The 21,678-nt window shown below is 39.0% G+C and overlaps 2 protein-coding genes across 11 annotated transcripts in view; both read left to right on the top strand.

The window, feature by feature from the left end:
- Positions 1 to 28: 28 nt before the first annotated feature.
- NDUFAF6 (NADH:ubiquinone oxidoreductase complex assembly factor 6) lies at positions 29 to 19,877 on the top strand. Of its 10 annotated transcripts, XM_052788537.1 has the most exons (10): positions 4,712 to 4,797; positions 6,166 to 6,236; positions 7,375 to 7,438; positions 7,554 to 7,660; positions 9,038 to 9,094; positions 10,695 to 10,797; positions 13,492 to 13,625; positions 15,354 to 15,455; positions 19,166 to 19,222; positions 19,730 to 19,877. In XM_052788537.1, exons 3-10 carry the CDS (start codon positions 7,417 to 7,419, stop codon positions 19,856 to 19,858), a joined length of 711 nt encoding a protein of 236 aa, XP_052644497.1. In that variant the 5' UTR covers positions 4,712 to 4,797; positions 6,166 to 6,236; positions 7,375 to 7,416; the 3' UTR covers positions 19,859 to 19,877. The 10 variants fall into 10 exon arrangements, with proteins under 10 accessions (XP_052644489.1, XP_052644490.1, XP_052644491.1 ...); XM_052788529.1 differs by lacking the exons at positions 6,166 to 6,236; positions 7,375 to 7,438; positions 7,554 to 7,660 and adding exons at positions 29 to 238; positions 3,671 to 3,770 and having other exon boundaries at positions 4,675 to 4,797; XM_052788531.1 differs by lacking the exons at positions 6,166 to 6,236; positions 7,375 to 7,438; positions 7,554 to 7,660 and adding exons at positions 100 to 238; positions 3,671 to 3,774 and having other exon boundaries at positions 4,675 to 4,797.
- Positions 15,354 to 21,678, top strand: part of PLEKHF2 (pleckstrin homology and FYVE domain containing 2) — a 237,182-nt gene continuing 230,857 nt past the window's right edge. Inside the window, exon 1 of the mRNA XM_052788544.1 lies at positions 15,354 to 15,455. The gene's annotated coding sequence lies outside the window, so the exon portion shown is untranslated. The remainder of the gene's footprint in view (positions 15,456 to 21,678) is intronic.

The following is a 21,678-nucleotide window of genomic DNA, read 5'->3' on the forward strand; positions in this document are numbered from 1 at the left end:
CATCGGACTGGCCCCGCGGGGCCGGGGTGACTGACGGGAGGGGAGGAGCGGCGGGCAGCATGGCGGCCGCCGCCATGGCGCGGGGCAGGCTGCGGCTGGGGTCCTGCCACCGCCTGGCAAGGGCAGCGGGCGCCCGCGGCGGGCTCCCGTGGCCGGGGCTCGGCGGCGGGAGGGCGGCGGCGGGCTGGAGCCGCCCGGTGCCCGGAGGAGAGGTGCAGTACTGCGCCGAGCTGGTGCGGTGAGTGCCCGGGCGGGAAGGCCTGCAATCGCGTGGGATTTCCTCTCCTCAGGGGGCGGTGAGTCTTGTCCGAGGAAGGCTGGCGAGCCCTCCCCTCCTGACGGAGAGGCTGCCGAGTTCCCCGGGAAAGGTGACCGGGGTTTCCCCCCGGCTGCCCTCGGCCTCAGCTGGGCACGCCGCCGAAGGCCCCGAAAATAAACCCCTGCGGCCCTGAAGCGAACGGCGCTGCGCCGGCACCTCGCCGTTTCGGGGGGAGCAGCGGAAACGAGACAAATGCTTAAGCTACTGTAAACGGCAGTTTCCTCCCCCGCTTCTTTCACAGCTGCTTTTCTTCTGAAATACTGAACCTTTCCATTTCGTTGTCTCAGCTTTTTGAAGAGAGAGATCACCGAAGTGGATGTTTAAAAGTAATGGGTGTTTCCAGATCTTCTTGGCTACTGGGAAATAGCCAAGCCTCCCAAGTACTCCTTGGAAAAATGAGCAAAAGCAGAGGAAATCCAACAGCTGGACAGGCAGCGCGAGTAGCTTCTCTGACCTGAGTGCAGGAGGGGGAGGAAGTCTATGTTTTCAAAAGCATCCATATTTGGTCAAATCCAAAATGCTCCAAGAGGAGCAGGAGTGCAGCTCAGATGCTTCCAGGCCAGGCAATGTTTCCTGCTTGGCTTCTGGGCAGTAAACAATGTGCAAGGCCCCTTGGCTGCTTTCTAGAAAGTCCACACGAGTTCAGAAGTAAAAAAATTAAACAAGTTTCTTTGTAAAGACTTGAATAATTTCTCTTTGGATACCCTTGTCCTAGATGGTTGACAAAAGCAGGGAGAAAGCTTCCAAGCATGTATAGAAAGTGGAACAGGATCATCTTCTCCAAACTGATGCTTGTAAGAGATATAAAGGTGTGTGTGGTCAGCAGTAATGTTTGAAGTAGGAAAACTAATGGAAAGGAATGTGATAATCTTAAATTTTCTGTGCAGCACCAAGCAGCAGACCTTTACAGGTACATCAGAATGCATAGCCAGGTTGTGTTTTCCTTGATAAAACTTTAGATTACAGCTTTGTTTTCCTAGTTACTCTACCCGGGATTTTTCTACCTGTTACTCAGAACAGAGGCTGCGCGTACAGTTAATGTACAGGTAAAGTTAACATGTACAGGTAAAGTTAACGTATACAGGTAAAATGTTTTCAGTAAAAAACAACTATGAACAGAATAGTTAGGTTCCAAGGCACAGAAGCTGAGATGTTGAATTTAAATTTTTTTGGTTATTTTTGTTAAACCGTCAAAAGGACTACTTATAAAAATACACGAGCATTCAAAATAATAAAACGAAAGGTGGTTATGCTTTTGGCATTGTTTAATTGAAGCTGCTGTTCACAGTAGCTCATATATTGCATGGAAATCATAAGTCATAAAAAATGAAGAGGAAGGAGTTACTGTTCAAACAGAAATAAAGCACTTGAGGCTATGCAAGCGTCAGCAACTTACCAGTCCTCAGTTTGAGTCTCCCACACATTAGGAAAAACGACTGAGTTATGCTTTAAAGGTGTAGATTTGTGCAACTTTTTGCAATATGCAAGATGCCCTTTCTCCTGGGTTTTCCTTTTTCTGTTAAACAACTATTTTAAAAGTAGCTTTAAGCTATTTGATTAAAAATATGTTTCCCGAGCAGGTATGTTTTCTGTCTCTTGCTGTTTATGATGTCTGCTCTGGAAGACAAGCTTGTGGCTTGATGGTATTATGGAGTTTTATAAAGTGGAAGAAATTCATTATACTGAAAGTCCAGTAGTGGTCATAGCCAACTTTTCTTCCATCTGTGGGTTCATATGTAAGCTTATACTTATTTGAGAGGGAAACTATGAAAAACACTCAATACCAGACTTAAGGTCATTCCCTCCTTTCTTCATTCCTTACACTAATACATGAAGAGAGTTGGGGTGGAACATGAGCTATAGCAATATAAATTTTATTTTACAGGCTGAGGCTTAATGGATTTACTTCTCTACTGTTATGTCCAAGGGTGCACTGTCAGCATAAAATTCACATTTCTTTCTGATTTTAACTGTTTTTTGCTACACTTAATTTTTAAGCTTAGAATAATGGTAAAAAAAACAACCCAGACAACAACATGCCAACACCGTTACTAGAGGGAAGACAAATTTCTCTATTGTGCTGCTGTATGCTTTGTGTAATGTGTTTCTTTGTTTCCTTTCTGGAAGTAGAGGTGGTTCTGTGTTTTGTGAACAATCTAGGCAAACTGCATAACTGGAACTGGGCAAATGTGGCTGTAAACCTTGCAGCTCTGCCCAGGGTGGGCAATACTGGGTATTACTATAATCAGCCTTGAAAAAAATACTAGGTTTTGAGCTGATAATACCTTCCAGAAAGTGTCTTAATTGAGGGAGGTTTGATGCATCTGTTCTTTAATATGAAGGTGACCTTTAAAGCCTGCTAAAATTCACAATTTTTTTGTTGATGCTTCTGGATTGGCATCAAGCTCTAAAACAAGTTTCGCAACTGTTGTGAAAACTCTAGGCATTTGCTGGTCATCAGCTGTTGTGTATTGCAGGGGTAAGAACCTCTGTTAAATCTCACTTCCTTTTTGTTTGATGCTAAAAGTAGCAACCCTAATAACCCTTGGTGTTAGTTTGGCTTTGCTATTTTAAGCTCACATTCAAAAGAAATACAAGTACGTGTAAGAAGAGCAGACTTCATGAAAATGAGTTTTCCTTGACACCTGCTTCTCCACTCTCGAGGTGAAACTTGGGAGTTGCTGGTCTTGTTCTAATGAAGAATCAGGTTACAAGCTTATCAGAAAGTATACAAAAATGTTGTTCAAAACAAGCAACTTAGCTTTTCAGAGGTGACCAACTGTTTTTGTTAGCTACAGTTATGTATGATTTTGCAATTTATGATTCTGTGCACTGTGATTGTTTTTAATTTAATGGCACACCCAAGTGGCCAAACAAAGGCATATCACTCCAGATTGGCAACAAGTTACCTGCAGCGAAACTGCCAAAACCCAGAGTTTTTATGCTTTGAATATAGTTGCCAGTAAACAAAAACTTACTGGTTAGGCAAGTGCTCTTGTGCCAGGTTCCAAAGCACAATCTTTTAAAAAAATGTGGTTTCATGTTTGGAACAGAAGTCTGGAAGTCAGACAATCTGGATTCTATCTGCAGTTCTGCCACAGCCTTGTTCCATGCCTTTAGCCAAATATCTTGAGATCTGGATTTGAGAGGTGCTCTGAGAGTTCAGACAGCATCCCCTCTCTCTGGGAGTTTGTCTTATTTTAAAATAAGCTTAAAAGCTGGTACTTTTGCAAAGTCAGAGTTTTGAACTACAACTTATTGCTACTGTTTTAGGAGTTCAGTGCTAAGCAATAGCACACCCAATTTACGTAGAGCTATAAATAATAAATGTATTTCTTCGTCCTTTTATAGAAAGCGTGACTATGAAGGGTTTCTGTGTTCTCTGCTGTTGCCTGCGGAATCTCGAACCTCTGCTTTTGCCTTGAGAGCCTTCAATGTGGAACTGGCTCAGGCAGGTATTAAAATACATTTGTGAACTCTGGAAATGTAAAATAACAGTTTCAATATTCTAAATTACACTGGTAGGTGGTGTTTTGCCAAGATTAATTTTTTGTACTATAAGGGCAGTGAATAAATAGTGCAATACAAACCTCTAGCTTTGAACGTCCCTTGGAAAGTAGCCAGCCTCCCCCAGTTTATTTTGTTTATGTGTATAGTTTTTCTGACTTTCCTCTTTGTCATGCATTTTAAAATTAAATGATAACAAACAGGCTGTGGTCCTTGGTACTGTTATGTAGTTGCATCTATGTCCTGGCTTAAAATGCAGCGACTGAATCGGTAAAGTGCAACTAAATCCTATCTTGTAGGTCTGTCAAAAACTTGGATGATATAATCAGTCCCAGGTCTTTGTTGGCAGAAGCTAGGTGATGGAAAGGCTGCTGGGAGGGAAGTTAGTAACTAGAGAGTTGCGGGAGGGGAGTGGCTACAGTCTTTCCCCCTTTGCTAGCTGGCCAGAAACTGCTAGTGCAACCAGGAAAGTTGGTAACTCTTGCCAGGAGTGATCCAAGAAATGTGCTGACCGAGCGAAAAACCTGGATCAGCTTCTGTGGGCTGTGCTTATGGCAACCCATGGCACTGCCCTCCCTCACTGCTGTTACCACTGGTGCTTTTCCTTCTGGGAAGAAAGCCAAGGTGAGGGTTGCCCAGGACTTAATCTCCATGGGTTTCAAAGTCAGGTTGTGGTGAAGATTTTTTTACTCTCTGTAGTGTTCATATGCTTTATGAGGAATAAATGTAAATTCAGAACTGAGCACTTTCCCTACTGAGTTTGGCTGTCCTGTGTCTGTCTTTTCAGTGTAGGTAGACCAAGTGCCTTAAAGACACTGTGAATTTCACTCCAGATGTATCCTTTCCAGATTAAGGACTCCATAACTCAGAAGACTACAGGTTTGATGCGAATGCAGTTCTGGAGGGAGGCTGTGGAAGATATATTCTGCGATAACCCACCACATCAGCCGGTCGCTACAGAACTGTGGAGGGTAAAATACACCTTTATTGTCCTAAAATTCACTTAACTAAAATATTACTGTGGGAAATAATGATGTCATTGTTTTGTGTGTGCTGTGTTGCATAGTTAACAGCATTATTTTATGTAAAACAGATAACCTAAATTGTGTGATATTTTAAGTTACCTACAACCAAGGAGCTGAGTTAGAGAAGGAGGATATTTAAGTAGGACCTACTTGGAGGGTCAGACTTCTGTGAACCATCTGCTTTTTCCTCTTCAGTTTGGGTGAAGGACAGAGTAAATTGTGGTAAGCCTTAAGCTGATAGCAAGTGAAAATGCATAAGTATACTTTCCTGAGCCAGTGCTAGTTCTGCCTGAAGAGATTAAGCTGTACAAAAAGACAGAAGGCTGAGCGCAGAGGTTGAAGTAGCAAATAGGGTATGAAGAAAAGCCCAAGACCTTCATACACAGTTACTGGGTAATAGGGAGAATCTTAATACAGTCTTCTTGCATCAAGAGGTGCTTGATGACTTCTATTTATGTATTATGTTTTGCACAGATCCATTTGTGTGCATTAAGTAACAGGGAGTGTACTTGGGAACTTAACAGTTTATTTTTACCAAGATGCCCGAGTTCTGCAGGCACTAGAACATCACACATAAAGTACACCTACAGATCTGTTCCTCTGCTGGTCATGGCCAAAGAAACAGAGGCTTTCTGCCAAAATTTTTTGTTTCTAGTTAGGACTGTCATTGATATGTTTGATAGATGATTAAAGGCAGTGTAAATGGATTTTCCCTTGATGCTGGTATAGAACCACAGAATAATTTAGTTGGTAGGGATCTCTGGTTGTCATCTTGTCCAACTTGCCACTCAAAGAAGGTCTAATGACAAAGTTAGATCAGGTTGTCAGGGTCACGTTGCATTGAATTTTTAATTTCTTTGGGGATGGAAATTCCATACATTGCTAACTTGTCATCTTAGGGCCACAGGCCACAGCAAGTCTTAGAACCTTCCAAAAGAGCAGCTGCTGTAAGGCCTGTACTCTATAAGATCAGAACTAGCATTTAAACTAAAGATCTCTGAGCTCCTGGACAGGAAAAGCTGCAGTTTGTCTAGATCTCAATAGCTGAATACAGTTAACGTAGATCCCATAGGTGGTTAGTTTTATGGACCTGCTGAAAAACAGGCAGTGAAATGTGGAGTCTTCATCCAAGTATTCATCTGCATTGTTCCTGTTAAAATCCTGGGGAAAGCAGGACACTCGCTGTAACGCTGGGTTAGAACAATGCAGTTCCTGCAGAATTGGAGCATTTCACTTGATGCCATGTTGGCTTCACATCCATTCTGCTGCACCTCTGAGACCACAAAAATGAGTCCTTTCCAAATCCTCTTTCAGTGATTTTTGGCAGTGCTGAAACTGTGGCCTCTCCCTGACTCTCCCTCCTTCAAATGTGAAATAAAGCATAAGTGAGCATTTGTTCCTGTCTATCAACACTCATGTTTAGATTAAAATTGGGATTTAAACAAATTACACTTTGTTTAACTAAGAGAAAACATAGGTAAAGCCAAGAAGTAAAATAAAAGAAAAGCACCTGTTACAGTCATTTTTGAGAGGACTAGAGGTATTCATAGGTGTCTCCAGCTCAGATAAAGTGTGTGCCTTAGCCACAACAAAGCATTCGTACAGTTAGAATGAAGACTGGCAAATGTTGTGAGCCTTTTTACGGGATTATGGCAGTTGAAGATGCACCTAGGGTGATACTTTAATGCAGGCATTAAAATGCAGAATTGGTTGTTTTGCATGTCAGTCTGTCGGTGCCTTTGCTTTTTATTTCTTTCTTTCTGTCTCTCTTCCAGCGTATGGCAAGCTTCCCAGGAGCAAGACTGTTTTCTCCCCAAATGCTTTTGTCTCCTTTCCAAGGAGGAACTTGCTTTACTGTAGCTTAACTTATTTTTGTTTCTGAAGATCTCCTCTCATTTAGTTGTCTGATTGAGTGGGTTAGGTACAAGTTAGTTTGGGGTATGATTGTATATATTCTCTTGACCACTTTTAATTTCAGGCTGCTTGTGTGTGTATCAATGTGAGGTGTATGTATCAATGCCCAACCAGTCTCTGAGCAGAGGGCCCCCTGCCAACCGCCCCCCTAGTTTTATTGCTGAGCATGATGTCACATGGTCTGGAATATCCCTGTGGTCAGCTGGGGTCACCTGTCCCGGCTGTGTCCCCTCCCAACTCCTTGTGCACCCCCAGCCTACTTGCTGGCAGGGTAGTGTGAGCAGCAGAAAAGGCCTTGGTACTGTGTAAGCACTGCTCAGCAATAGCTAAAACATCAGTGTGCTGTCAAAACTGTTTTCAGAACAAATCCAGAACATAGCCCATACAAGCTACTGTGAAGAAATTTAAGTCTATCCCAGCTGAAACCACTACAAAGTTCAGATATAAATAATTCAGATATTGAGATAACAATTGCAACCCTTTCCAACAGCTAAGACTGCCAGTTATACTCCTTTCTCACAAAACAGAAAATTGATTTTGAAGCAGAAGAAAGAATTGGCCTATCTCTGTGGTAAGATTTCACCTCACATATGATTTCTCTACAGGAAGACTAATCTAAGACAATCCAAACAGAACTGGTTGTGAAATAAGATGTTGAAAAATAATTCGGAAGGTATTTCTAGGAGCTTTCATAGTTCTGAACACTGTAGAGCACTGGAGTGAACTAGCAATCCAACCTGACCTGGTGACCTTTGCACTCAGGATGTGATTTTATTTCTGCATTTTAGCAAATACCCCAAGAATGACCTATCTGAAGAGTGTGGCTTCACAAATGTTCAAGAATGTCATTGCAATTCTTAGAAAGAAGGATTTGGAAAGACACCTGAACTCACAAGTATTGCAGAGCTGTTAATAGAATTAGCATGTCTTTTCACAGCATATTTTATGTATACTCCTTTCTTGCTGTTGAGTTTGTATGAGGACATTTATCATAGTAATTTATCATGTTAAATGTGTTCCTGAAGTTTTGTGTATCCCAGAATACTCGCATTTGGATTCCAAGAGTTTTATGTACTAGTAAAGTATATAAATAACCTTTAATAGTATTTCTAGAATTATTAATAGCTCAACTCTCAGTGACTTTAATATAAACTTACATGGCAACTGTATGATACTTGTTCTTATTTATCTGTCCATTTTGAACATATAAAAAATGAGGCCTAATTCTCCATTTCTGTGGAAGAAGCTAGTTTTCAAAACTTTTGAAAAACGAGGACCTGTGTGTTTGAATGAAGGTAGCTCGAAATGGGTGTAATGTACAAATTAGGTAATTTAGCAGATCTCAGTTTGGTGCTTTAAGGCTTGACCTGTGACAATTTCAAGGATTTAATTTACAAAATGATACTCAAGATGAACAAGTAAGAAGCAAAACTGACATTTGTAGTTGTAACTTAAAATTTGCCTTTTCACATATCAAGTACTTCTTCAAGTAGATTTTGTTGAATCAACAAGAAGATCTAGTCTTGTCAAACCTTGAAAAAAATATTTACAAATATAATGGATGTAAAGAAGTAGTTGAAAGTGAGCTATAAAGGCTCAGATTGTGAGAAATCTGCTCCATTAAGTTTTGTTTATAAATATTTATATGTGTGATTGTAGCCTTTCTGACAATGTGGTCTGCAAAATTCAGTGTGTGTAAGTAAGAGGATTGAAGGTAAGTTGACAGAATGAAGTGGTACAGGAAGGAAGTCAAATATGAGATAAGAGCCAAAAGAAGAATGTGTGAGCATGAGATGCTGTGGGATACTTTTTTTGAACAAAACCATAATACTCGTTATATTATTTTGTTAGGATGCTGTCTTTACCATACATACTGGTATGTTGTACTGACATTTTCTTGAAAATTTACAAGGGAAATCTTTTTATTGCTTGACTCTGGAGGAAACTGTTCTTTTTGGAAAGTGAACATAGTTATCTGCAAATATTTTGTGGGAGCGTATGATTCCATGAAAGAATAAATTACCTTCAGAAATATTTTTAAAGAAATACTTTTAGTTAACTGGCTTGATGTCCAAGATGTCATTTTTTGTGTGCAACAACTTGTAACAAATGCCAGTTGAAGATTCTTGTATTTGAAGAAGTGGCTTATTTAACCCAGTGAATACAATTCTTGTAAGAAAAGGATTATCTAAAACATACTTCAGCCTTCAGAATGCAGTACTACCGTCGCTTTGTATATATTAACATGGATGTTTTATTTGATAATTTTCAGGCTGTCAAGAGGCATAACTTGACTAAAATGTGGTTCATGAAGATCATTGATGAAAGAGTAAGTATTTACCATTCAAAGTCTGATTCTGTTTTTAGTCATATTTGGTTTCCCCCCCCTTATTTTTATGTGTTTGTGTGTAAAACAAAAACTTAAGTAATTAATCTTTTCCAGACAGTAGTGTTTCTCTTTAAGAATGGTACTGCTATATTTCCTTTTAATTCTCCCTTGATGCCCCTACTTGTAATTTCTGCTCTTTCTGGCCAAAATGGCTAATAGAATCCTTTGTTTATTTTTGCTTTAAAATAGATGTAGTTTGTGAGTCCACATCTATCTTGTTCCCTGCTCTGATAACCAGTTTATCTGTGCTCATGTTTTCTGTTGCTGGTCTCTATTCCTGATTTGAAGTGGTTACCCCTAGAGGTAATCCACTGGGAGTTACACTTAGATACCTTTCTGTATGTAAGCAAGGGAAGTTCCATCCTATGGTATTAAGTAGTAGGGTCTCCATATGCAACTGTTAAGAATTCTGGAAAACTACATTTTAATAGAACTGGAAATGAAGATGTGCAAGAAGAGAAACTCATACATGGTCTCTTCTTGTGTCATTCCAGTCCTGCCCCAAGAGAAAGGACATCTTGCATATTGTAAAAAGTTGCACATATCTACATCATTGGCATCATCTTATTCCTTCTCACATCTTTTCTTACCATGTCAGTTTTGCCCCTAAATAGCCTTCTCTTGTGATGAGTCATGGATATAAAATCTCAAAAATTAAATGACTCGTCTGAACCTTTCTGCCACACTTCGCTGCTTTTCCTTATCATGGCTGTGGAGTTTTTTCTAAGCAGTGTTCTAAATTGGACCATTCAAATCACATGAATTTTAAAATAACTACCCTTTTTCTGGGAAAACAAAAGGAAGAATTTCACTGGTACAGTGATGCTGCTGCCAACTCTGACACAAGGGCAAGAATGAATAACTGAGGGGAGGAATTTCTTAAGCTAGCTTTGCTGCTTAAGTTAGTGTCTTATGAAGTTATATCTTGAGAAAATTGACGGTCAGTTACTTGTGGAGTGTCATTACTATGAAAGATTTCAGAGTTTTTTAATCTTAAGACTGGTTTTTAATATTAAGACTCATATGTTTTAACCACAAAAGCCACTAGGACAGAAAGAATGCTGGAGGATGTTATATTTTTGGGGGTATTAGCATATGACTTTGAAACTCATCTGTTCGTTTTTCGTTGGATTGATTCTTGCGTGTGTTTTAAAAAATACGTTCCTATTTATCTAAATTTCTCTGTGCTTCAGATGCAAATTAAGTATTAAAGTTGGCAGGCCCGTACTGTAAGAATACCATATGATGTTTTGTTTTGGCTGTATCTTTTTTTATGAAGAATTCTGGTTTCCTATTATTGCAGAAGGTTACATTTGCTCCAGTAACTAGACTTGGCTGCAGTTGTATGTAGTTATTTGGTTATGTTAGCCTTGCTGTAAGCATTAATGACTGCTTCTATCTGAGTTTATACTCTCTTTCTATCTCTTAATTTTGTCCTTTCTTTTCTATTAGTGGATTAGGCTGACCTGACTGTAGTAATAAACTTGCACAAATAGCAGTTATATTTACATTTTACTGAAGTTCTGTATTCATATTACAGGAGAAGAATTTGGATGATAGAGCATACCGTAACATCCAGGAGCTTGAAACGTATGCTGAGAACACTCAGAGTGCTCTCTTGTACCTCACCTTGGAAGTGCTGGGTAGGCATTTTCCCCTTTTTAGATTTTGCTGATGACTCATTAGTGCAGGTACAGTATTGATGTTTCAAAAAGCCCACTCTTTTTCCGCTGGAGTTCAATTTCAGTACAAGTTGTCTTAGGTAATACTTCAGATATCTTTTGAATGCTTGGCCATAAATCTGGAATTTTACTGCACCTGTCCTAGAACTACGTACTTTCCTCAGAAGCATGCTCAGTGGAAAGCTCATTGAAGTGTGCTTTGCTGCTGCTTTGCTCTCTGTTGCTTAACTCTGTGTTCTTTTTCTTGCTCTTATTACAGAGTGTGGTAAATTCAGCTCTTCACCATATTTCCTGATTGTTCCACTTGTCAGAATACAAAGTGCTGTAGTTATTCTGCAGCTGTTGTTCTATATTGCAGTGATGTACACTGGTTATCTTGAAACAGCTGACTTCCCAACCTATAAACTTCCACGGCGATGTTGTAAATTTGGGTCTGAATCCTCTCTTCCTAAAACTAGGTTAACTATCAATAATTCAATAGCTAGAAAAAATGCAACAAAGATGATATGATCCTTGTGGTTAGGAGCTAGTATCTGTGTCATGTCTAATATAAGAGTCACAGACTGGGAAAGAACTGTTCTTCTGCAGTGAAGAAAAGGGTAACTTTCTTTTAAGTGTCTGTTGCATTATGGAAGTATTCCCTGTATGAGCTCAGATGTAAAAGAAGAGTGAGAATTATTATTATTTAGTAGTATTTAGTATTGCAGTAGCAATATTTTCCTCTTGCTTATCAGAGTAGTCTGATTGAAGGCCAATGCTTAGGTTAAAAGAGTTTTAAAATAGAGAAGTAAAAAGTGAGATATGGTGAGCACGTTCTTCTTTGGAAGAAATGAGGAGCCTATCTCTTTAACATCTGATGTTCGCTTCCTCAGTAGGAAATCAGTGAAATGTTGCAAGTGTCTTTCTGAACTTCTGATTGAAGAAATGTAGGAGTATGAGAAATATTGAGGTCTTCCATTCTGAGAAATGTCTTTGATCCTGAAGAAGTTCAGTCATGCTTGGGTTACTCCTGATACAAGTCAGATGATCCTGTTCTTGAAAATGTGTTACAGGGGCTCTAGATTTTCTAGGTGCCGTATTGTCATGTTTAACTTCTCTTAAATGTACCAATGTAACAAAATATCTAAGCAAAAGTCTCCTTCACTGCATATTAAACAGTTAACTTCTGTGTTTTTTTCCACAAATGGAGAAATTAATTGAACACAGCCCTTTTCTTGGTGTTTCCCATCAGCAGTCTTTTGTAGGTGGACCTGGTTTCATTACAGGTCATGTTTGCTAAATTTCTTCTGCTTTTTGGCTTCCTGACTTGTCTCCAGTTTGTGTGTAACTCTCCCAGTAGTAGTGCTGCTTTATTCTTACTGATTTCAGGTTACTTCTTTTGTCAAGCTCATTTCAACTGGTAATCTTGTCATCCAAAGTCCTGGTACATCCTCTCAGCTCCTGTCATTTAAAAATATTAATATTGTGCTCTCTGATTCATTGCCTAAGCAGTTAGGAGTCTGGTACCACTCAGTAACTTTGTTAAACCTTTTCAGAACCTCACTTGTGGGATATATTCCCAGGTTGGGCATGAGTCATTGCTAACTGTTAACTCTTTTAAGTTTTTTCTTTTTTTTTAATTCCTAGTTTTTTGTAAAGCCTGAGCTGCCCAGTCAGTATCAGTAAGTTATATCCATTGATTCCTCCAAGCCACACTCTGCTTTCTGATGCCATTGCCAAAATAAGTCCATGTAGTCTACCTATAGCCACTGTTTTGCAAAGGCTTCTGAGACCCACGCAAGGCTCAGGCAGGCTTGGGCAGTGAATCTGGTATGCCCAGCATGGTGTTCAGGTGTCAGTTAGGCTCGTTGGTCTGTAATTCCTGTATCCTCATTTCTTTCTTTGTAGAATGCTGCTTCTGTTAAGAGCTTTTGTGAATTTCAATTTCAGTTTTCCTTTAAATTTTCATTTTATCCCAGGTCAGTCCTGTGAAAATATTATGGCTTTATCATCAGTCTAAGCCAGACTTGTATGGTCTTGCCATGAAGACCAATGGTGCTGCTCTGCCCCACTCATTTCCCTCTTCTTTCAGTTCTCACAGTTGTGTGACCATTGCTTTGGTAATCTTGTTCAGTTTGCCATGCTACTGCCTCACGGCCCCTGACAGCACAAGGGAGGTGGCAGAAATACAGGCTCGGGGGGGAAGCGTAGGACCATTCTCATTGGCTTCAGTACACTGCTGAATCAGCTGCAACTAATCATGAAACTGTGCTGTAAGCATTAACGCTTGTCAGGAATCTGACACATGAATGATTTTTCTGGCAGGAAAAACAGTTCTTGGAATACTGTTACCCTGGGAGAGGATATGCCAATGAAAATGAGTTTGTATACTGATGTATTATATCTGGATAGGTGCCGCTCTGCTAAGTATACCCTTTGCAGAAACTGCAACAAGCTAAGAGGCGTCTTGCTCCTGAATGTGGAAATCAGTGAATTTGCCTGATGCTTTGCACCTCTGAGATGAGATCTCAAGACAATTTATGAACATAGGCAGTTCTATCATGGACCAATGCACTTAGCTTTCTTTAAATATGACTGTGATACACATCAGGGAAGACCATACCCCTCAAAAGGCCTGACAGTATGTTTCTAAACGTATTATTTCTGCAATTTTAGGTGTGAGGGACATCCATGCCGACCATGCAGCCAGTCACATTGGGAAAGCGCAAGGCATAGTTACCTGTTTAAGAGCAACTCCGTATCATAGTACAAGACAAAAGGTCTTTCTTCCCATGGACATTTGTATGTTGGTAAGAGAAGCAAGTTTTCTGGAATTGAACAGTATAGTGTTTCTAACTGTGTCTCTCAATGCTAGATATGAGATCATAATTCATTAGGCTGGAAACAGAACACCTTTTTTCTTTATTTTAACTCTGTCTGCTGTGGCCTAATAATATGCCATTGTCATGGTTTTACATCTTTTGGGAGGTGAGAGGAGTGACCTTCGTGAAACTCTAGGGTTTCTGGGTTTTTATTTATTTATTTTTATTAAATGTAGTAGTATTTTAACTTTCAGGATTTTTTTCCATTCATGTGTAGAAATACACATATGGAATGGGGCCTGGGTTTGTGTTTTCTCTTGTTTTTTTTTTCTTTTTTCTTTTCCTATCCCCATAAAGGAAGCACTGTGAGAAATTTTACTTCTGAACAACCTTCTTGGGCTTCTCTTTACTACCTTTTCATAAACGTGCTAGTGGTTTTGATTTTTTGGTTTTTGGGGGTTGTGGGGTTTTGGTTTGGGTTTTCTTTTTTTGTTACTTATTTGATAGCTTTAAGCATACATTCCATATATTGCTGTAGGAGATGGTATAGTCCTCCAATTTAAACCGTACACCTCATTCACATTGGAATTTAGCAGATCTTGCAATTTGGGTAAAATGGGATTAAAGCTCAAATTTTTTCATTAATATTCTCTGGCTAGATCTGTAGGCATCTCAGCTGTTATTCCTTCATCTCCAGTCTTTATTTTTAAATGTTAATGCTGTTCTTTTTACACTTAACCAAAATTTATGTAATTATGGTGATCCTTAAGGCAGTTGTGTTAGTATATTCTAAATATCATTTCAATACAATTGAAAGTTTTGATTTGAAGTTTAGTAATTTAGGTAGCTGCAAAAAATGTAGATACTAATATAGGTCAGGGTTATAAGACTGCAGAAAGGAGCTGCACCCTGCTTTCATCCCTTCTGGGACTGGATGGCCTTCCAAGTTTTTAGCTTTTCAAACATAGCCTGAAAATTCACAGTCATTCTGTGCCACGGAAGGTGTTCTGCAGTGAAACTGTAAAAACAGCTTGCATCCCTTCTGTGCAGACTGAGCATCTTGTAAGCATTTCAGCTGCTGGCAAGTATCACAGAGTTCTTCTGGAGTCTCTATCTCCTGTGAAGCCTACCTGCCTACCTTTATACAGCTTTCATATGTCTCAGTGTTGTTGAGAAGAATGGGGAACTGGTGCAATTCTGAATATACCATATTATGTCTTACATTGATCACTGTAGTGAAAGAATAAGTTTGGGGTTGGGTTTTTTTTGGTGGTTTTGGTTTTTTTGGTTTGTTTTTGGGGTGTGGATTTGTTTGATTTGGGGTTTTGCTTGCTTGTTTGTTTTTTGTTTTGTTGGGAGTTTTTTGTTGTTTTGGTTTGGTTTGGGTTTTTTTGCAAGCCTGCTGGTGCCCACCAGTCCCAAGATTATGGTTTTAAAAATTTGACTTGGTTATCTGACTGAACACAAAGTCTTCAGGGAACAAATTAATGCAGAGAGTCTATACCTACTGTTGTATTTGTTCTCTTGAATTTTTTTCCAAGTGACTGACAAAAGAAAAGGGAAATAAAAAAGGAGGGGGCAGTGGTAAAACATTGAGGCTGTTTCAATCTTGTGTCATTAGTTTGGTTGCTGGGACAGGTTTTTGAGAAGCTAAAATGGAAACTTGATATTTATTGAGAGTTTTTTCTCTTTTTTTATTTTCCTTCCTATGTCTAGCATGGAGTTTCACAAGAGGATTTCATAAGAGGCAAGCAAGAGAAAAATATGAGAGATGTAATTTATGACATTGCCAGCCAGGCCCATATTCATCTAGAACATGTGAGATTCCTTCCCTTTTATTTATTTAAATAAACATAATTGATGTTAATCTTTACAAAGCATTGTCCATATGTGTTGTTAGAAGACTTACAGCTGCATACTTAATTTCAAATATTTTACTTGTAATTACTCGAGAGTTTAAATTAAAAAAAAAAACCACAAAACCTTTAAATATTACAGCTACTTCTGTATGAATATTATACTTATCTGTACATACAGGAGGCAGTTTGCTCACAGCCAGGTCCAATTGCATATATATAAATGCTGCCTAAAAACCTTATTACTGGGAGAGAAACTTCAAGCAGACTTTTATAAATGCAACTATATGCCAGCATGGGATCAGCACCGTAGAAAGCACTTCTGCATATGGTATTTCACAGCACAGTGGAATGGCTGCCAGGAAGGCAGAGCATGTCGCCTTTAACTGCTGGTTAGTGCATGTGGGAGGGGGGATTCATTCCCTAACATGACTAGCCATGCTCAAAGCTATGTTGGGAAAGGTGCTTTCTGTTTATTTCTTTTCTGGCTCACAGCCAAGTGAATTAGGAAGGACTTTATTTGCTTGGAACAGTGGATAATGAATCCTGAAGAACTGCAGAGTCCTACTCTATTTTTCTTTTATGCTCTTATTTTAGCTACACTCGAAATTGCTTGTTGGTACGTAATATGAAAGCAGAAGAATGTTTCATTAGCAATGCTGTGTCTGCCTTTATCTGGAAAACAAAACTTGAAAGAAGCACTGTAAAAGTTTCTTACCTCTACAAGTACACGTACACATATACTTTGAGTATTGCACCCAATACTTCCAATCAAGGTAGTCTGAAAAGATACCACTTCAAAGTAAAGAAATGCCAGATTTACACCTGCATTTACACCATTAATATAATCCTCAATTACAGCGTTAGCTGTGATCACAGTATTTTACGCAGTAGAGATAGGAGAGCCCTTCTTCATTTTTCTGAAGGTAAAATGAGACATCCCTGGTTTCTTCAGCCAGTGGTTAGTTGATTAATATTTTTATTTTTTGTTAATATGTAGCCTTGGGCTTTATTTTTAATACATACTGTTTATAATTTGCATTTAATGCATTCCTGTTCGTGTTGCTTCACCTGATGTCTCAGTTTTTGTTGTCATGTGCCCAAGGAAACTGTTTATTCCATTTAGAAGCAGGGAACAGAGACAAAGAAAACACAACATCAAAATTGTCCAGTATCTTTGTTCAAGCTGAAACATTTTGATTTTTCTTTTTTTATTCCCCACCTCTCAACCCATCATGCACAGTGTGTAAAACCCTTTGGCTTTGATTGCAGTTGTGGCTTACAAAAATGCCAAGTGCCTGGCCTGAAATGCCTTATATCAGGGATGGGAGGCATGGAAAATGAGCAATGTGTATTTATTGTCCAGATGTTTAAAATTTGGTTGCTGGTATTGCATGGAAACTTTGGGACAGAAGCAGGGAGAGAATTCAGTTCTTCAGAGCCTTTCAGATAATTTGATAATTCTTTGTGCGTTGGTGCCCTGGCTCCCAACATGCCAACCAGCTTCTGAAGGGAACAGGCACAACCTTACTTCCCTCTTCTTCCCACTCCATTCCTAGAGCCCTGCCCATGTTGTGCACTGGGAGGGTCCTATGGAAAATATGCAATGTGATCATGTAATTGGAGACTGTACAGAAAAGTATAAACACAACGAAACCAGATTAGGGCAGCATTAGCATTTTATTCAATTGAATGTTGATCTTGGCACACCCCGCCCCTTTTTTTAAAATGGATGGGTTATATCATCTTAATTAAAATAAAAATTTTCTCTCTGAGTACTTGCTTCTAGCCTCCATCATCATCAGTGAAGAATAATTGACAGTGCAGGATCTCTAGAGTGTTCAAACCACTTGAACTGGCAATAACTGGCAGTAATAACAGGGTATTAGCCTCCTTGATAATCAGATGGTCTTGTTAATGCAAGGATAAAGATACTTTCTCTCCTGATGGATGAAATAGGCTTTTGCTGGCAACATTTGCTGGGTATTTCAAGACTTTAGGTGAATGTAATGGGCTGGTGTCTTTAAATGCATCTGTTCTCCTGTATAAAATCACCATCTTGTTTTGCCTGAGGGTCTTTTCAGCCACTTACCCTCTGTCTTAGTTGGAATTACAGGGTAGGGTAAAGTTTAAACCTGCAGAGAGGTTTCAACAATCTCAGCATTTGTTACACAAACCACATATTTTGGAGGATGAGGGTAACAGTTACCAGCCCCATTTCACAGTCAGAAGAAACATAGTCCTCAAATGCTAAATTTAAGTCTCAGCGATATTATATGAAGCATATTGTAGTAATGTGGCACTTAATCTTGGGAGAAAAGTTTCTGAACTGTGGTCAGCTCTTCCTGATGCTGCAACTGATGACCAGCAGAGGGCAAAATAAGGTAATGAAGGTTGCAGTTTTCTGTAGGAATTGTGTGTTTTATTAGAATAAAAGCATATAATAAAAGTGCTCTGTCAGTCCCACAGTGATCCCCTTCGAAAGCCTGCGAATACATTTACGTGTTCCCCCTCTTTCTCTTAAGCCCTGCTTCCCACATTCCTCTTTTTAAAAAAGGGTCTCCTTTTGGCTTTTTGCATTTATCTCAGTTACGCTAGATCATTATGGACTCAATTTACCAAGGAAGATAACATGCTTTCTGAATGATATGCAACCCATTCTGGGTTAAGAAGGTCAAGCAAGATTACTTTCTTTTTTCGTCTCGCAATTAATAATAGTAAGGCAGAGCATTAGATCAGGGAAGAGCATTTTCCTCAGAGAGGGAGAGAGAGAGAGATGTTATTACTTCTCAAAGTTTTAAAATAATTTGCCTTCTGAAAAGATTCAGTATTTTTCCCTCCTGAAGTTTCAGCCTGATTTTCTCAGTTGTCTGGAAAGATCCATGGTAAACTAACAAATTCACACATTCTCATCAGTATTCATAGAGGGTTGGTTTGTTTTAACCTGTAAGAAAAGGCACAACAGGGAGGGATTCTGTATTTATAAATGTTACAGGAAGATTTGCTTCAGCTCTCTTAGATGTACCCGAGTTGTACGTGGGTTTAAATCATAGATTTGATTCAGCCATGGTTTAGCCTCTGTTTATATGTAGATACTGAGGACCTGAGGCTTTGAGATCCTTTCAAAGTCCCATCAATTTAAGTGGAACATAACTGGACTTCTGGGACTGATGGCAGCACTGGACCAAAAAGATGCACGCAGAGAAACGCATTTCTGGTCTTCCATCATTTCTGTCTCTTGGGATGCAAAGAGTTATTTGGTTGGGAGGAAAAAGGGTTAAACCATACTTACTAAATCAGATACAACTTGGAGCTTTGTTGGAACAAGGGATGCTAATTTACATTGGTTTATTATGTGTAAACTGTAAGGTTGTCAAACCACATAAGAATTTTAGCAGGCCTCTCCCAGTATTACATACTTGCTATGTAATTACTTTTGTATACAGTGAGGGATGGTGCTGGCTTGCACATAATGAAAAATTATAGTTTTGGGATGTCAAAATAAAAAGGGACGAAGCTCATAATACAGTCTGTTGCTTCTAACCATTATATATAGTACTTGATGTTTAATCTGAAATGTTAAATTCTCCTGATAAGTATGTTGTTTTTTGGGGTTTTTTTGTCTGTTTGTTGTTGGTTTTTTTTCTCCCACCTTATCCCATTTACTTTCAGGCTAGATCTTTCAGTAAGAAAGTTCCTGTGAAGGCATATCCTGCTTTTTTCTGTACGGTGGGTGTAATAGCATGCACTCTTTAAGTGATGGAATCATTTCTGTGCTAATATGTTTGCAAGGAGTAGAGTATCAAATTAAGCATGGTTAACTAATGCTTCATTTGTCTATTTTCGGAGGATGTAATACCTAAAACCTGTGAAAATCATAGTGTGTACCTGACTCTGGAACCTCATAGTTTTGATCAACACTTCTAATCCTTCTTTAACTACATCATTTTGCCCAAGATGTCTGTATATTCATAAACCATCACTCTGATGCAAGGGCCCAAAATCTTGTCTATTTTTATAATTTGCTGTTTGGTCTAGTAAAAGGTAATGCTTCTTTTCACAAAACGTGCCTTTTTTATATCTTTTGAATGTGATGGTTACACTACCACTTAATAAAATGGGCAAACTGTCAAGGCTTTTTGCAGTTCCTCATTTGGTTTCATGTATTGCTTTTTAAACTTAATGCCCAATTATTTGTGTGCACCATATGGACTAAGCTTTTCTCTTCTTTTCTAGGTTGCTTTAGATGATTATTTATGTAATATGCGAAAAGTGGACTTCAATATATTTCATCCAAGCTTACAAAAGAAAAGTACATTATTACCATTGCACTTATATATTAGATCTTGGAAAAAAACATATTAAAGTTGTTTTTTTTTTTTAATATGCATTCAGAGTGCTGAATTTTTTCTTTAAAGTCTTAACTTGATAGAATTGTTCTAACTTCACACTTCTGCAAAGTGCAGTTCATGGGAAACAGCAGATGCGCGTGAACTGTAGCTGTCAGCTTGCTGGCAGTAGTTAAAGTTTGTTCTTGGAATATTAGGCTGATATCTCTGCTTCACGTCTGCCAAGTCATATGTCCTTGTCTGAGATTACTTTTCTTGTCTTTCCTGTAATAACAGCAATATGATAGAATTCTTGGACAAATTCTGTGCTAATGGATACTTCTGACAGTTCTGACACTTTACTATAAAAAAAAAAAAAAAAAAAAGAGAGAAGACTGCTTGCTTTGTGCCCAAAAGCAGTTACAGTAAATGCCTTATAAATCAGCTAAGCAATTCTGTTTAGTGCAAGGAGCAGACTTCTTGCAAGTACTAATGATGCTTCATGGTTGGAAGAATGAGCACATATATTTGAATGCAAGAAAACTGTCAAGAAAAGCTTTAGCTATTTTAATTATGTAGTGTTTATGTAGAATTTCAGAATGGTGAAATAGAGCCATAGTACAGAAATTATTTAACTGCGTGTTGAGTTTGAGCACTGAAGTGACTATAGGTGGTGGGAGGATAGCTTTATAACATAGGAAGAGAACCCTTATATAGTTTTTATCTCTATCTTAGCCGAAGTCTTTTTCATTCTGCTCTTAGCTTGGCTGTATCTTCCTCCTGGCCTCTCATCTCTCTGTTGTTGCCCACAGCTGTCATTGCAATGTGGGTTCGACTGCCCCTTTGTTCATGTACACCATGTCTCTCAGGGCACCCTCCTATGTGGCTTCCCTGAATTCCTTTTCTTTGGTACTGTGAAGAAACATATTCCTGAATGTTCCAGGTCGTTTTAGTCCTCCCTCTCTGTAAAGATACTGCTCTGTTTTTTCGGTGGGAAATTACTGGGAGCTTTGTACTCAGCATCTCTTAGGATCAAGGTAAATACTTCTGTTTGATTTGTTGTTTGGTAAAATAATACTTCCTAACATCCAGCTTGATTCATTTGCACAAATCCGGTAGTTTATTCTGCCGTCATCCTTGTTCTACTAAATAGCTGCTTTTCCCAGAGATTTTTTTTTTTAATCGGGGTTAATCTCCCCAGATGCTTGGTTGTATAACAGCATCCTGTATTTTAGTGTACAATGCTACATAATGAATTTCTGAGAACAAGATTCATGGCTTTTTTAATCACAGAAACTGTCAGCATTGTAGAAATCTTAGGAACCCAATATTAAATCCTTCATTTGGTGATTTTATTTTACATGTTTGAATGTTGTGATACAGATCTTGGTTAATTCTGCAGTTTCCTATTCCTGGGTAAGACATTTTTCTTTGAATTTGTTCAGCTCGGGATCTTGCTTTCTGTATTCATAGAGGTGTAATAATCAAGGCTGATACGAACCTAGGAAAATCAGTGTATACTGGATCGGGAGTATACTGGCTATTTTCTAAAGTAAAATCTTAACAGGTTCTGTCCACTTCTCAAGTCAGCTGCCGTTTCTTATGATTCGTGTTCTTGAATGTGGCAAAGAGGTCTGGTGAAAAGAAAATATTTCCTTCCTGTGCAGGCACCGCAGCTCTTCCTGCCAAATGAAGAGCAAAGGCTTACGCTCTGTTGCTGCTACCAGGCCAGCTGCGCGTTCACTCTGTTTATTTTATGTTCTGGAGAAAGCGTTACAAATGTCTCTTTCTGCAGTTGGTCCTCGTTTTGTTCTGAGCACGCCGAGTCAGAACAATAGAGGCAGCCCTGTCTGTCCT

This window comes from Harpia harpyja, chromosome 5 (genome assembly GCF_026419915.1).
Source record: "Harpia harpyja isolate bHarHar1 chromosome 5, bHarHar1 primary haplotype, whole genome shotgun sequence".
Taxonomy (NCBI): Eukaryota; Metazoa; Chordata; class Aves; order Accipitriformes; family Accipitridae; genus Harpia; species Harpia harpyja.